Source organism: Battus philenor, unplaced genomic scaffold (genome assembly GCF_028537555.1).
Source record: "Battus philenor isolate CCGP_79_NKW_IND1 unplaced genomic scaffold, ilBatPhil1.0.hap1 SCAF_14, whole genome shotgun sequence".
In the NCBI taxonomy this organism is placed as follows: Eukaryota; Metazoa; Arthropoda; class Insecta; order Lepidoptera; family Papilionidae; genus Battus; species Battus philenor.
The window spans coordinates 7,327,948-7,345,657 of record NW_027181676.1 but is presented as its reverse complement, the minus strand read 5'-3'; the positions used below and the strand labels follow the sequence as shown (position 1 = coordinate 7,345,657).

At 35.6% G+C, this 17,710-nt stretch overlaps 1 protein-coding gene across 1 annotated transcript in view; it reads left to right on the top strand.

The window, feature by feature from the left end:
* The window catches only part of sr (stripe), a 36,832-nt gene extending 19,408 nt beyond the window's left edge, over window positions 1-17,424 (top strand). Inside the window, exons 3-4 of the mRNA XM_068761345.1 lie at window positions 10,770-11,091; window positions 13,964-17,424. Coding sequence (XP_068617446.1) covers window positions 10,770-11,091; window positions 13,964-14,859 — 1,218 coding nt within the window. The 3' untranslated portion in view covers window positions 14,860-17,424. The remainder of the gene's footprint in view (window positions 1-10,769; window positions 11,092-13,963) is intronic.
* The last annotated feature ends 286 nt before the right edge of the window (window positions 17,425-17,710 follow it).

Below are 17,710 nucleotides of genomic sequence, written 5' to 3'. Positions count from 1 at the left end.
CGGAACATCGATCAGAACAGTGGTGTGCCGCGCCGAAATACGACCGCACGTGAAATCAATGCCGTCTCAATGCCAGGGACATACGGAAAGGGAACTCGACTTGAAAAGGTTAAACAATTTAGTTTACACTGTCTGTCTAAATATCATCGGTATCTAAAAATTGAACTGGGAAACAGTAAAAAACTTGTTCATGGTATAATTTGCATATGAATATCCAATTGATTCGCTTTTTAATATATAATTATAGCCTTTTATCATTATACAGCTATAAATGAAGTATAAATGAAAGAATGTAAATTTAAACATACCTGTATACTATTCGCCCGTTATTCACAGGACCACAAAGTAGAATTACTGTACTGAAATGAGAAAAGGACCAGAATGACTCCGTTATACGCAGTATAACAATTAAAGTGGTTTAGTACTATTTTACAAGGAATATGGATATGCAGTCTTTTACATTTTCGCATACTGAATTTAATAAAAAGATGTCTCATATATTCTAATTGGTAATCTCAAACAATGTAATGAAATTTATATTAAGGTTAAAATTGGCTCGAACCATTATTCATATACAAAACGTCTACTACATAAGCGTCTCCCATAGATTGAAAGCAGCCAGCATCTACAGTGGTCCGATGACCTAGAAGTTGTCGACGGTGTGGATAGCTTGTTTAGGATAGATATTGTAATCGCCCTATACATCGCTGCCACCATACCTGCTACCTCTGCCAGCAATAGAAGAGCTGCCGAAGTCTGGGCCTGTTCTTTTAATCTTTACTCATAAAATGTTTGGGCCAATTCATGAAAGGCTTGGCGTGAGGTTCGGCTAGTACAGTTTTTATTTATTTCAATGTGTTCGAAATATCCTGCCCATTGTGCAAAAATTCGCCCTTCAGCCAGCTCTTACTGCAACCACGAGAGGAGATGGGAACTATGGAGATCGAAGATGGAAACACGGGACTTAAACTAAAAAATTTCTATTGCAGCGATCTTTGGCGACGGCTTAATACTTCTTTTTGCGTCTATCAGCTAATATGATGATGGTGATATTGAAAGATCGTGCATACAAAAGTCATTCCAATGTCTTCGACGGTAAATAAGTTTTAGCTGTTCAATGTACGCTGTCGACACCTTAAGGTAACATGATGTCCGTTAGCTAATTACAGCAACTGAAAACAAAATGTAAAATATGTTTTTCTAAAAAGTAATTGAAAGCTACGAAGTGATTTCATACGACAACATACAGTATAAAGCAACGATACATAATCAGCTCGTTAAAACACACACATAAATCCGTATTGTGGCACCATATCGAATGGCAGACTTACAAATGCAATGTTCAAGACATAATGGGACGTTATCTGCGTATGTAACGCACGTGCTGTGAGCTACTCTAGTGCTTATTTTTCTGCAAGCGAAACTTGATTGCAGGCGTAATCCGCCGTAAATAAGAGGCGCGTGCGCACTGCTGATTACATTACTGCATTGCACGCACGCGGCCGTGAATAGAGTCGCTGTTCACAAAAACATTTTTAATTTTTTTTTTCTCGAAAGAAATTTTTGAAACTTGACTAGTTTAATAAACAGTAAACTATAGACATTTTTTGTCCGTAATTACTTAATGAATATACAAGTAAAACTTATCTTCCTTGATATTTATCAGTTTACTTATTTATACTTGATGTATAATGATAGCTTTAATGCCTTATCAACACCAGCTAATCTAGAGTGAAGCTAAGATAAAAAGTATGCGGGTGTGTGAATATGATACAATACATATATCCCTGGAATCGAATCTGTAACACGGCTTCCAGTACCGACTTCATTCCGAATAAAGATATTGAAATTGGAAGTATGGTAAGGAGTAGCACATCGGCCATTCATCCTGACAATCTACAGCGAGGCCTATACCTTACAGTAAGCCTCCATCGGCTTATATGATGATGTTAAAAATTGGTACGTAATAATTTTACATCAAATGAATTATTATATGCAATTTATGTTGCATTAAGTGTTGTCATTTAATATAAACAGTTATTTAAATAAATGCAATAAACAAATTGAAAGATCGACTCGACGGGCTCAATCACTGATTGCAAAGGCAAGTGTCGCGGGCGCGTGTCAAATCGAGTCGCACCCACGCGCCTGCGTTTGCGCATCACGCTCTGTACCCTCACACCTGTTATTTTATCGGATATTCCATTAGAGAAATTAACGTAATAATAATATTGTAAAGTTTACATTAGAACTAAATCATTATCTTTATTTCAGCCGTAAAACGTGTCCGTAGATTTTCTATAAGACTAGTAGGAAACCCTTTTTTATCCAGAGGACTTATAGACCTTAACAAGTTCGTCTGTTAACCTTGTGGTCGGACGACCTTGCCACTTCGTGATCTCCACTCCAGAATCTTAAGGCCTTAGCGGCCATCCATTCTGCGGGCTATCGACGATCTTCTATGCTACGCTTGCCGATCTATGGTCTCCATTCCTGAACCTCAAGGCCCCAGCTTCCACCTGTTCTGCGTGTCATGTGTCCTGCCTACCGTAACTTCAACTTGCCAATGGGCTGGGATATGTAGGTTAAGTCCGTCCATTTACGGATGCCATTACAGGGTAGCTCAATTTGAGTTTTTATCAAATCGAAATCTTATGGCATTTTTTCCTAAAATATACAAATGATTACTACGTATTATTCTAATATGAATACATTATTATAACATATATTAAATTTAAATTAGTTGTATAAAAGAAGCAATTTATATAAAGTATCAATTAGCTCTCGAACTTTAGATTGTTATACATTTTCAAAGTCATATAAAGTACATTACATCATATGCACATTTAAATAGCAAAACGAGCTCATAAAACTGGCGCATATAAAACATTACGATGGATAATATTAATAATCTATTATGTATTATCTCACATTTAATTACATTTTTGTGGATACCCTTACGGTACCGGTTGCACCGATAATACACTTGTTTTGTCCCTTTGTACTCAGTTGTGTGTATTAACATTTGGTATAGAAATCTCACATAAAATGAAAAATGTAGAGTAAATTATGACGTGGATTGAACTCGGTAGAAAAATATCGATAACCTAGTTTTGAAAATAAAAATTATAACCGTAATTGTCAATTGAGTGAAAATTACAGCAGACAAATTAGTTTCTATTACTGTGATATTACATAATATATAGTACATAAATCGTTCAAACCAAACTACATATCCCATATATATGTATGTGTGTATGATTGAGAATAGGTGTAAAGTCTTTAAAAGGGTGAATTTATAGGGTCATTTAATGTATAGTTCACCCGTTTTTCTAAAATTGTAAATAACATAAAGATAATGATAAAAGAATATTTACAAATTCAAATTAGTACATATAAAATTTTATTATTATTTATCATCTGTCTCTGCAGGCTTTGTACTGCCAAAAGTTTTTGGATTGTCGCATTCGAATAGAAAAAATAGTTTAATGTTACATATTTCCGATTATTTTTTATGGGCATTCAAATAAACTATACATTCACCTCTTCAAAGCTTTAAAACCTATAACCACTATCACTTGATTTCATATTCTTTTATGAGCGTTTCCGGGATTCTCTCTTTAAAGGCTATCAATTAATTGCAATAAAACACAGGGATTAATTTTATAGGATATATTCAAAATCAAAAAATACCACTACAAATTCAGAATTTGGGAAATTATTGATAAATTATCTCTCTCTGCCTGTATATGTACTATATTAAAAAATATATTATTGTATATTCATATTAACCTATATTTGTTCTACTTACATAAAGTAAATATGTAGGTGAATAATTTATTGAATATAATTTGTAACAATAAGTAATTTAATAAATCCCTATTATTTCTTAAACACCAGTTAGGTGAAAAAAACCTGTATTAATCTATTTTCAACTATTAACCACTTTACTTCAACGAACGAAGCTAAACCTATGACATTTGAACAGCGACACGTGTGTGCAAGCCGTGCAAGCAAAATGCAATAGTGTGCGTGCCATTCAAGAATTATCCACCAGTTCATAGGAACCGACGTCAGAGTGTGGGGAGCGAGTGGTTGGAGGGTGAGTGCCTCCACGTTTATGAATGAGGGCATACGTCATTAGCTTCGATCGGTACAGAGACCCCGGCCGTGGTGGCCGCACAAGGGCAACGCGGATCGATCAACAGGTGGCGGACTGACTCACACCGTTTGCCATTTTTCCGCTAAGCTAAATTTTGTCGCATTTTTGCTTTGACGTCACGTTAATAATCAAACACAAACATGAATGTTATCTTTATAAGCTTTGCTGATGTAAAAGCGCTTGTCTTTTTTGACGTAGCTACGGTCGTAACCGCCGGCCTATTGACTTGTTTGTATAAATATATGTCATTTGGATAGATTAATGTAGTATTTGTATAAAAAAATAGTTTCAAGAAATTGATTGCAATTTACCCTTTCTTCCGCTTAACATTCTAATGACCTTTACGTTAACATTTTTTCTCGTGACAAAATAAATATTAAAGTTATCCATGTTAACTTAAATCACTATAGTCAAGAGTGGCATGAACTAAGTTAAAATCGTTTGTAATGAAGCGGTAAGGCTTACCGAAAATTATTTTAATATCGGAGTTAAAGAGTGTCGGCCGTGCGTCATGCGAATAATTCCTGAGTAGGGAGGGAAGTGGACAGCGTGTGACGTCACACTTTCAACTCCTTACTTCGCCTCCACCCGTAATGCATTAGGCTTGATTATTGTTTTGCTAGCGAGTCCGTTATACGTTCCCATTGTCCACCATTATGCATTCCGAATAAAAGAGTAATAATATAATAAACTGATTCCAATAACATCGGTAGAAAGCGGTATGTCCGAGAATCTTAATGAGGTCGTCTATGCACCTTGCGGGACTTCCCACGAATGCGCTTGCCAGTCCATAGTCTACACTTCAGAACCTTAATGCCCCACCAGCTATCTGTTCTGTACGCTATGAGGTCTGCCCACTACCACTTTTCAAGTTGCTGACATAAATTGGCTTCTTTTTTCATTTACGGATCTCCTAATTACTGATTCGATCTCGTAGAGAAACAACAAGTATAACTCGCTCCAAAACTTTTTTGCGACTGCAAGCTTACCCTTTAATTTTGAAGCGAGAGACCACGTTTTAGTGCCGTAATTCATCATAGGTAACCAACATTGGTCGTATACTTTTGTCTTGATGCATCAACGAATATTGGATTTTTTGTAGTTGCCACAACGCTGATGGGAATAAATTTTTGAAGATCTAGAAATCTATTCGAATTTTGTCTTATATTTTTACAACTCAGTGATGAAGAAAGTAAATCGTTAATCCGATAATCCTTTTTTCTGTTTAATTTATATAAGTACATAAAATATATGACGCTTTAGATTATTTGGTAACAAAAAAGTCAAAACCCCAAAACAAACGCTTTCGTTCTACAAACAGAATAAACATTGAATTAAAAGTAATGTAAAATTAAATTTCTTTATACTATTATTAGCTCTGTAAATGTAATTTTTGTTTTTGTATTAATACAAATTAAAAAATAAAGCTTAATAATTTAATAATTTTTTCTTTATCGTTTGCCGCGTTATTGGAATCCCAATATGAATGAAATGAAAATTTGCAAGACTTCTTTAGCCGTATCTGCGCATTTTGTATATATACATTGAAATAAAAATTTTGCTTACTCATAAACTATTTAATATAAAATACATTTTAATTATTATAAAACCTTGTTTCTGCTGTTTTGGTAGGCAGACAGTTGCCTACCTTTTCAGCGTTCTCGGATAAACTTCATTGAAGAAGTTTCATAATTTGTTTATACACTCTCCAAATAAATTATTTTACATCGTCATAGAGTTTATTACAATACACTAACAAATACATATTTTTATCTAAATTAGTACTCTACTTCAGGCACCCCATCTGTTTCACACGTACAACTTTGTGAATGCCTACGTACGTCGTTACGTTGCAGTTTCGATTACACAAAGTCTATAAATGTAACTAGATAAACATTTTGCTTTTCCGAGCGTGTCCTACGTCAGAGTAGCGCTGATGAATCTGTTCGAGATTAGTTTTCGAGTGTCGGTGTAATTATAAGCGTGACAGAGGCGTGACGCGCAGCAATCGAAGTATCAGCTAACGTTACAGTTCAATGGGCCGTGGAATTTTACGTCACGTCATGGTGTTTTAGCATATTTTATCTATTATCGGGAATTGACGCGCCTTTTTAATATTACACCGAACATAAAAAATAATTTTAAAGAAATAACAACACACCGCGTAGATATTTCTGCAAAGTTCCCCTGTCAGACATAAATATGATCTAGAATTGATCAATCTAACTCAGCTAGTAAACTAGGTCTAATAAATTAATTACGTTTCTAGATCTAAGATGCAACTGCATCGTAAATCATATCCAGTGAAAATTGGGTTGTGGTGTACGAGTTTCTCTCTCCGTTAATGAGTCAAGGCATGAAATTTATTAAAATACATTCATCAAAATAATATTTATTAATAGAGGCGATATCGTCACCTAGAATTGCATTTGCAACATCGGTATTTTTAGACGTGCCCTCACAATCGCGCCAAATCAAAGGCCGCTGGTTATTTCAGAACCACTTTGTGTTCGTCGGCAGGCTGTAACACTAGTGTTTATACTATGTCAAACAGTGTCGACCGAATGCTTAGAATTTACATTATGCGATTATAACATTATAGATGCATTTCCATCCTAAAATTAATATAAATTAAAGCATAAGACATTTAAGACTCTCTTAGAAAAAAACTTTTGTAAGGAAAATGTATGTGGTAAGCATAGTCGATATATACTATTTATGTATATGATAATCTTGACTATATAAATAAGAACACTAGTAATTATAGGATAAATAACGATCTATCTAAAATTAGCACCAGAATTTTTTTGTAATTTCATAAAATTAGTAACTGTTTTGTAGGCAACGTATGTTATTAAAATACTATTAATTTTTAATAAAACCTCGTAAAAAATCTATGATATTGAGAAAAAAGTTGCAATGATATTTTTATGAATTTACTTGTGAATAAATTGCTCTACAACTGTATTAAAGATATTGTGGAAGTGAGGCCTATGCCTTGCAGTAGGCGTCGATGGAGTGAAACGACGACGACTATGATATCAAAAGTACTTAACATTTAATACTTATTCAGGATAAACAAAAACTTGTTAAATCCGCGACTTGTTACTTCATCACTAAATGTTGGCTCTTAAATTTGAAAATATCGAAAATGCACAAGTTGAAAATTATTCTTGGGACATGTTAATGACATATTTGAACTACTTATATGACCTACTTATATGGAGTATGATTACCAACCATGAGCTTACCGCGTATCATTCAACCGAAAAAGATTAGAAATAAGTAAAAAAAGAATATTATTGTAAATTTAAATATTAAAGTTAACGTCAACGCTTGAACTGTTTATTTGTTTTTATTCGAAAACATTATCGAAGGCGGATCTATATGACTTACAACTACTCAGTCTAAATTGAAATGATTGTTGACACTTTATTACACTATAAAACACATGTGGAGATATCCTTCAGAAACTAAGATATTATTAATCTTTTATAATAAACTAGTACTCACTACTCTATATACATGTATGTGGTATTTATATCTATCAATTGTGACTTACCAAATCATATGCCGAGAGCTTTTGAAAAAGCAAAAAATATACTATATAAATCGTATATACTGCGTTTTAGTACAGTAATAACGAACGTAAAATTGATTACCGTTTTCTAGACAATTATAATTACTTTAGATATTCAATTACGGATGAAAATCATTAGATGTCAACTATTATAGCAACAGTTGGTTTGGTCGAGACGATCTGTGCGAAAGCTTAGACTCGATGAGACGTCCACCCACTAATCGGCGGCGCTTCGAACCGGGCCGTGGGAAAGCAGTACATTGATACGCAACGAAATTATTTGAGTAGGCATTATTGAACCACTCGCACTGACACGTCGTAAACACTCCGGCCAGGTCAAGCACTCAAGCGGTCGCTATACGAATTTTAAAATGAAACCGGCATTATATACTGCGATGACACTCGACCACATCACTGCAGTTATACGATACATTCAGCATTCGCTCGCTACAACAAATAATTCAAATAGCCTCATCAATTTCAAATGTTTATGCAGTATATAAATCGTTAAGTAACAAGTGCAGGTCAATAAATGTAGATTTCACCGGGCACTGAGAAAACATTTTGGAGAGAGAATAAAAATGTAAGAGAGATGAAACACACGCACGTTAGAAATAGACAACGCGTATTGAGGTAACGCGTAGAAATAGAACCCCGCCTCCGAAGTCCGAACCAAAAGTAGTCAAGTCAAGTTTAGACAGATCCAGGGACGTTTCGGTGCCGTGATTCACCTGCCGAAAACTCGATTGTTCGCATTTTACGTCAATCGCTTGCGTGGTGTTTACGAGGGCGCGGGAACGTCAGCTGACGACCAGGAATAGCCCTGACATAGCGGCGGCGCTATGCGGCGCGCGCTACGCAAATAGCACGCTATAATTAGCCGCCGGTGAAATCGTGGGTTTGTTATTTTTCTTTATCGTCTCCGTTACGCGATAATTGGGTTAGCGGCTGCATGTGGGCCCAATCGGGCGTTGGCGTGTCTCGGCCGGCCGATGTCCTGTCCGCTGTGCCTGGCCCACATGTCCTTGCGGCCTCGCTTTGTTATGACACACTCTATTTTAACAGCTCGCTGTCTGCCAAACTATTTTTGTATACGTTGAATAAGTGATTTGAATATGAAAAAGACGTTCATTCGTTGTTATTTCTGTGCACCATTTTAAAACACAAATTCCCTCGACAAGTACACCTTAATAAAATAATGTTGCGATGTTATTCATCACACGAATCCGCTACTTTTTTACATAAAATGTTCATTGCTTATTTAAATAAAAATTAATTATTTTTCATAATGATGTATTTAATGTAAAATCCATCTTAGCATTTTTTTAACATTAAGCAATTTTATATTATATGTATAAATATAATATAAAGTCTGCCATTACTTAATAACAGCGAAAAATATATATAAAAAAATAACGAAAACATGTTGGTTATTAAATGTAAATATCTATTAAGTATATATTTTTTCTATTATTTATTTTTTATTTATGTTATTTATTTTGCATATGGAAACGAGCTGCTAAATTAACAAATTTGCTTATATTTAAATTGATATAATTCCTCATTAATAATATTCGTAACCTTTTTTTTACACGTGTAATATACAAAGAACTTTTCTTTTCTTTTTGTCTCAAATTTTCTAAAAATACATTGAATTTTAATTATTGCATAACACAACAAATTTCAAAATGCAATGTGGATATTTATCAAGGTAAAGGCAATGCTACAGAGGACCTGTAATTCAAAACCATAGAGCTTATTTTCTTGTTCATTTATTCATTTTAATTAAACGTACATTGTTAAAAACAAAGTCAAAATTGAAAATAAATAATTATGCACTGTTTACCTTTTCTTGTCTACAGAAATAATTAGTCATGTTACTTCACTGTAGGTGATATCGTTTTGATATAAAATACTTAGAGAACTACTTCCTATTAAAATAAGCAATTATTGTAGTATTTTAAAATTACAGTGTATTTATATCGATTTTGTACATTCATCATGTTCAGTTGAGCTAAATAGACAGCTTATAAATTTCAGTGTTTAAGCTATTATTAGTAAGTACAGTGAAAATTGCAATTTTTGTTGACAATTGACTTAATTGCAAATCATAATTTTATTACTCGTTTTATTTAACACAAACTAGAAAAACTGTAAGATTTTTGTAGAACTTACAAGAATCCCGTATATAAATAAATCTGAAATGATAATCGTGAAACAACTAATTAATTCTATTTATTAATAAATATTATTCATTTGCATACCTTATGAATATATATATATATATATATATATATATATATATATATATATATAAAAGATACACCACTGATTTCATGGTTGTCCCGGACCATGTAAATTAAATTTGAAAGACTAGGTTTTACCTTCTCGAAATATATTAAGTTATATCATACGAAATTTTATCTCCAAAAATATTATAGATATCACGTAACTTTCTGTTTTGTATAACATTAAAAGTATAAAATATTTACTTTGTAATTTCGTAAATAAATTACATCAAATAAATTTAAATAGGTTTTTGTAGTTTATACTTAAATAATTTAAATAATTAGAAGCTAAGAAAAACTTTTTGAACTACCGTTAAAGAGAAAAATATATATACGCAAGATATATTCACGTCGAGTATATAATTGAAATAATTGTTAAAATAATTTACGATAAGTCAGCCCGATGTACAATAAAGTATTTACAGATATGTCACGGAAATACTATTTTGTAAATCGGTTTTTTGAATGTAAATTAATAAATACAACATACGATATTAGTCTACAAAACGCTTTAGACTCGCTACAGAACGCACGCCGTCGTTGTGAACGGTGCGGCCGGTAGGAAGCATGAGGCTTCGATGGGCGGCCCGGCTCTTTGGGGAGATGTGTGGGGTGAGGGGGCGGCGGGGGCGGTGGGCGGTACGGGCGGTGACGTCATCGCGGGGGGCACAGCACCGCGCGATTGGTTACCCTGCGCGCGCCGCTACCGAATATGGGACCGCAGCTCCATTGATAAAAGTGCGGCGCGGCACGCGCGGCGCCAGTCCCCTTCGAACCGGCCGCGCGAGAGGTCGTATTCACGCTGGCGCTGTTTGTAATACCATTCGGGCCATGGGCCGAGGAGCAGGTGGTGCCTGACGGGATGGGCGCCGACGCAGAGCCCCCCGTCGGCCCACACCTCCTGTCGCTGGCCGACGTGGGCGCGCTCGGCTTCGACTGCGCGCTCAAGCCGGCGCCAGCGCTCACGACCAGCGGCGCTCCCGCGGATCTCAACACACCCGTCACCACATCCGACCTGCCGGCCTTCTTCCCCAGCCTTTTGGAGCCTCCGCCTATTTCAGGTGCGAACTCCGCCCGACACCTTCCTCTTCGAAAAAATTGTAAACAAACATACAATTCACCCTCGAACTCGCGACGGCTAGTGTTGTTAAACGGGCGGTAATGTTCCGCGCACCAATAGGTCAAAGTTGAAGTGTCCTGTAAAGTGAAATGGAAAGTTCGCCGCCTAGCTACTGATCGATACGCATTAATGAATGGAGCTTTTCATTGTGAAAATATTAAGTTTTTCATTGAGTTCCGCGATTATCTAGTGCTCTGAGTGCTTTTATTTTCGACTGCGACTGGAGCATCTAGTTTTATAGTGGCATAACCGAAACGAGGATTTGGTAATTATATCCATTTCAATCAAACACGGCTCTTTACAAATTACATTTTGAACAAATGAAAAAAAAAACAATGGAGTAAAATATAATATTAAAAGTAATTTAAATACATTAGATACTTATTTTAATATTTATACCAAATTTAAACAAAATAATTGTCTTAAAAAACTATATTCCAAATTCTTTTTAGAAATAGAACTTTTCCAACAAATCTTTACTTAATAAGACAATGTAACCTTGAATGTTATTGCATGTTTATTAATCATTTTATATTTTAAACTTAAGTAACAACAACAAAATTTTTACTGAGTTAATGAAAATATATTTTTTATCATCATCTACATAACAAAGTGTTCGTTTATGTTTAATTATTTCATACCAATTATTGTTTTTATACAGTTTTACGGTAAAAACTTGAGAAATGAAATATTTTACTATTAATAGGGTTTAATAGTTTGGCTCGAATATTGAATTCAAATGTATTTTAATTAGAATCAAGTTTATATTAACACATAATAATATTATTGAATGTTTTTAGTATACTAGACATATTATACACTTCAAATGTTAGTATTTCGTGTTAGTGTATTTACTTTAAAAAAGAAAATGTAGTCTTAGTATGATCAGTTTTATAAATTGTGGATCCCTTTTTAGTCAAGGCCTAATTATTCTCCTTGTATTATTCTTTCTTTTTGTCATCAACATGTAAACAAAATAAATAAAAACATTAGGCAATCGTAACAGCATTCATTAAACAGATCGGTTAAGACCAGCGTTCAGTGCAATGATAGGATGCTATCGGTTTCCGGCAACTTATCACAACGCCGTACCGCTTTCCGCCCGGCGACCTATTCAAGCGAACAAACACATAAACTTCAAGCTCCGGACATGTTTGATTATTAAATAATATTTTTTAATTACACAAGAAGAATATGAGACGTATCTTTGACTTTAAATGTGCCGTGATATAAAAAAAACGAGTAACTAATTAGCTTATACATGTCATAAGTTGAACAATGACTAATGGGACACAACGGACAAGTGCATAATAAACGTGTTTAACGCCGTAGTTTGCCTCTTTCTAATTAAGATTGATGAAGAAGTTGAGGAATTTTTATCCAGCAACTAATTGTTATTCCAGTTTTTAAGGTACAAGTGCATGATTAACTAATATAAATACAGTTTTATATGTACAGGTAATGGTTGTTTTAATGGTATAACGTATATTTAGGTACTATTTATATTTAATAGCCATAATATATCTATTTTAATCTGAAAAAAACTGATCAAACTATTATCATATGAATCGCGAATGATTTTGATTTGTAGTTAAAATCATGGACAATTAATTAACATTAAAGTTATCACGAAAACAAATATTTGATACTTGTCAAATAAATTTAAATCATTTTTAACGTGATTTTAAAAAAAAAATATTTGTTATAGTCACAACAAAGACTATTAATATTAACAAATCAAATGCGCAGTGTACCATTTATAATTAATTTTTCTAATTTTCTCTAGAAAGACTACAATGCCAATTTAGATATCTGTCCCTTTTATGTTCTGACTGACTCTGAGTTAAAACTTTAATTAAAACAATGATAAGTAACTACGGAATTTGTTGCATCTAGTAATGTAATGGTAATTTTGACTCATGACACCATAACAGCAATCTTCAATCCACATAGAACTTCTTAAAGTAAAGCATAATTAGTTTTTCATTATAATAGACTTTTCAAATGGTATTTTCAGAAAATGAATTATGTAAAACCATAATATATATATTTAAATAAAATCACTTCTTCCCAAATGAAGAGAAACTAATTCAAACAATACGACTGCATTTAAAATAAATAATTTTTAGAAGTCGGTAAACAAATTTCTATCAAAATCTTGATGACTTTCATTTCAGATGTACGGTCGAAAAAAATAAATATCGAACTTGTTTGCATATCCGATATTATACCACAATATCAAGCTATTACGATGGAATGGATCCGGCTATTTTGATATTTGATTGTGTTCTAATAACTTAATATTTGTATAACAACGATAATCATTTTTGAAGTAAATCCGTCATTTTATATCGAAATAGGTCAGTAACCATTTTTAATTAGTAAACAGGTTAAGACTACAATTTTTTTTAATTTTTTGACAACTGTCACAAGAAGGGAGGTTAAAACGACTGTCTCGGCACAATCACTATTATTCCGCGCGGGAATTTCGTGAACTATATAATATTATCGCTGCTCATGATCATCATAAAATATAAGTGGGCGGGGCAAATTGATAGTGAAACCGACAATTGGTGCCGAAAGGTTCTTGAGTGGCGACCACGAGCCGGTAGATGCGGAGTGCGTCCCCAGTCGGTAGACCGACATCGTAATTAAGGTCGTGGAAAGTCGCTGAATGCGGGTAGCGCAAGACCGGTCATGGTGTCGGTCTTTGCGGGAGGCCAATGCCTTACTGTTGGAGTATGTATATCGGCTGACACAATTATGACAAACCAAAAAAATCGAGTATTAATTGGATGTAATGTTTGTTATAGGTACTTTGGCAGGCGATGAGCTGTCACTGGGCTGCTCGCCACGGCGGCACAAACACGAGGCGTCGCTGTCGCCGGGCGCGCGCGCTGAGGACGCCAGTAACGCGTCCAGCGCCAGCGCCTCGCTATACGGTCCACCGGCCAGCAAGCGCGCGCCTTCGCCACCGCTGCAGTGGCTGCTGCCGCCCGGTCCGGGCCCCGGCGTCGACAAGTATTTCCAGCACGAGTACGAGGAGCGCGTCGACCTCCTCTCCCCCGAATGCCAGGCCTCGTACTGCGCGCCGCCACAGCCGTGCCCGCCGCAGCACTGTGAATACCGCCCGCCGCCCCAGCAGCAGCAGCAACACGCCTGGGAGACTCAGGAGTACGTACCGGCCCAGCCCGCGCCGGGCCCGTCCGGTCTGCCCAAGCGCGAGCCATACCCCAGCCCTGCTGGCGACCGGCCCGTGCAGCTCGCCGAGTACAACCCGTCCACGAGCAAGGGTCACGAAATACTCTCGCAAGTCTACCAGCAGAGCGCGCAGCCACTCCGCCTCGTGGCAGTCAAGCCGCGCAAGTACCCCAACCGGCCCAGCAAGACGCCAGTGCACGAACGGCCCTACGCCTGCCCGGTGGACGGCTGCGACCGCCGTTTCTCGCGCTCGGACGAGCTCACGCGACACATCCGCATCCATACGGGGCAGAAACCGTTCCAGTGCCGCATCTGCATGCGCTCCTTCAGCCGCTCCGACCACCTCACGACGCACGTGCGCACGCACACCGGCGAGAAGCCATTTGCGTGCGACGTCTGTGGTCGTAAGTTCGCGCGCTCCGATGAGAAGAAGCGGCACGCGAAGGTGCACCTCAAACAGCGACTGAAGCGCGAACGGGGCAACCCCGCCCAACATGAGCCGCTCTAGCGTCGCCGCACCCCCGCGCCCCGTGCTCCGCGCCCCGCGCCCCATCACCCCCGCACGCACATTCCACCCCCCGGCGCCTTCAACACTACAGACGTCCTCACGTGCCGGTTCCACTCATCGGACAGATTCATCGCTTGAATGTAAAACTTTCCCTATAATGAAGCTTTATTAACTCTACATGTGTAAATCAACTAAAAATGATACATGGATATCTATACATATATATATATAAAATATATATAACATTTATCTCTTTTATACATATTTATACTGTAAAAGTGATCGATTGAGCGTATTTTAATTAGGTTAAACAATTGATCGATCTAGAGTGGGAACAAGTGTAAATACGAAGTGATGTGGCCTAAACAGTGCGTTAAAACGCATCAATATTTTCTTTACAAAAAACCTCGCGTCCTTGTTAGGGCGAAGGCAGAATGAGGACGTCCGCGAAGTGTCGTCAACACATATCTTTCGGACAGCAAGCCGCTAGTTAAAATTGTTCAATTTTGTGCATGTGCATTAATAGTTAATCTTAAGGAAATTATTTGAACTGAGTAAGTACGTACAGGTAGAATGAAATTTAAAAGGCGAAACAATGTTTACCTGGTATGCCGGAGATTCGAGTCTTGAATAAATGTGGTAAGCCTTGTTTGGCCTAGTTAACTATTTAAGCGTTGTATTATATATTTAATATTTTTATACTTTACTAACTAACGTGAAATTGTGCCATTCATATAACTTTATCATGTGCCACAGCAGTTCGATTAATAATAAATATAACATGACTGCTAAATAAGTGATAATTTATGAATAAATGTAATGCTATGTAATTCATTTTATACATCTAGTCGGAGATATAATTGTGGGAATCTACAATCCCAGGAATTTAAAAAGGTTTCCAAGTTATTTTTACTTTCTTAATATTTTTTTTAAACTTTTTTATTAATTTTCGACAGTTGCTGTCATAATATCATCTACTCTTGCTCAATTCATTTGTTTTAACTAAATTTGCTCAATTCTTTTTCTCAGAACGGTTCTTGCGCCATCTGTTATGTTGTATTTTACACGCCGTGCTCTCCTTATTCTAACGCATTAGTTTTATATCCGTGGCATATGCTTTTAAATTGTGCGTAATATAGACTAATCTAGAGAAGATAATTAACTTGTAGAAATAAAATTATGATCTCTTAATCTTTATTAATTGTTTGCGAATACAGCCTTTGGAATGACAGGCTCTTTATTTATAATACTCATAAGTTTTGTATAGATATAATTACGTATAATTTAATTTTATAGTTAGCTTACAGTTACTGTGAATAAATTATTAATAGTTATAAATTTTAAAATGATTGTTGGACTGTCGCTTTTAAAGTGAACATCGAATTGTTTCTAATAATTCATCGAATGTTTTTTCTACGGCTAATATTTAGTACAAATTGAAGCACAATTAGCTGTTCGTGTTGTACTCTTAATACTTGTTAATATGTACGTTCATTTGGCAGAGAATTGATTTACTAATGCGACATTTCTCGTGATAGTACACGCTCTTCATCCGATTACTAGATATTGAAATAAAAGAAATGACAGTGACATTAACAACAGGGTTCTTCGAACAGCGGTGGTTTTTATGAATTTAAAAAAAAATTCTGACAATAATATATCTAATCGATGCGCTATGGATGTTCTTGATAAACAGTAGCAGTCTTTCTTAGTTTAACTATGCTCTTAAAACATGATTGGTTTTCTTGTAAAAAACAACAGCTTTTTATATCTCAAAATCAAACTAAATACACATGCGCTTTCTTCCACGAAATAATAACATACATCAATAGAACCCTAGAAGACTTGCATATACAGATATCAGACAATGCATCTATAGGTAAATGATTTTAACGCAATGACACGTCAATTCACATATTCGCTAAATGTCATACGCTTGTGGACATCTACTAATTAATAGGTACGTTATAAGTATATAATGTACGTGTTTACAATGTTTTTACTATTTTAAACGAGACCAAGTCTCTGTTAGACAATGCTAGCGTAGATAGGTGTTAATAAAGCGTATTCATGTTAGACAAACGAGTGACAAATGAAACGGAGAAGACTAAATTCTTAAAATTCTTTACGTAATGTTGCCTCACGATAACTTTATTGGTATACGGTGTTTCTGTTAGGTTATGGACGGCGCCTGGTGTAGCCGGGACCAGTTGTTGAGATCTGGGCAACGTATCTCTGCGCTACGCAGAGAATTACGCGTAATACTTTTCTTGTTGATGTTTCTCTTTTTATACTTTAATCAAAAACTTTTCATGGTGTTCACGTGAGAGCGAGTGCGCACGAATTTCTGTATTAGGGTTATTAAAACTGTTTCATCTATTTCATCGGAGTGAACGATATTGTTGATGTTTTAAACATAGTTAGTTGTAAGCGAATAGGCATTGTTAAATCTCACTAATTTTTACTAAATTCTATTTAATATATTTGTAAATACACTCTGACTAAATTTGGATTTAATGTGTATATAAGAGAAAAGAATTTTTTATTTAATATGAAATCACCTAAGGTGCGAAAATACAAATTGTTGAAAACTTGAATTTTCTTGTTTATTTTTTACCTTTTTCTTTTCCTCATATTTTGAAATGTAAATGTATGCTTAGAGTTTAGCACTCTAACGGTAACGACGGGTAGGAAGGTTATAAAGTTTCTAATATTTTAAGCATACATCTTAACTTTTTTTATTACTTTTCTTATTTAACAGTATCCAAGGATAAGATCCTTATGAAGTGTCAATATGCCAGTCTATATCCATTATATTAGAACAACTTATAAATAATTTTACCATTTAAAA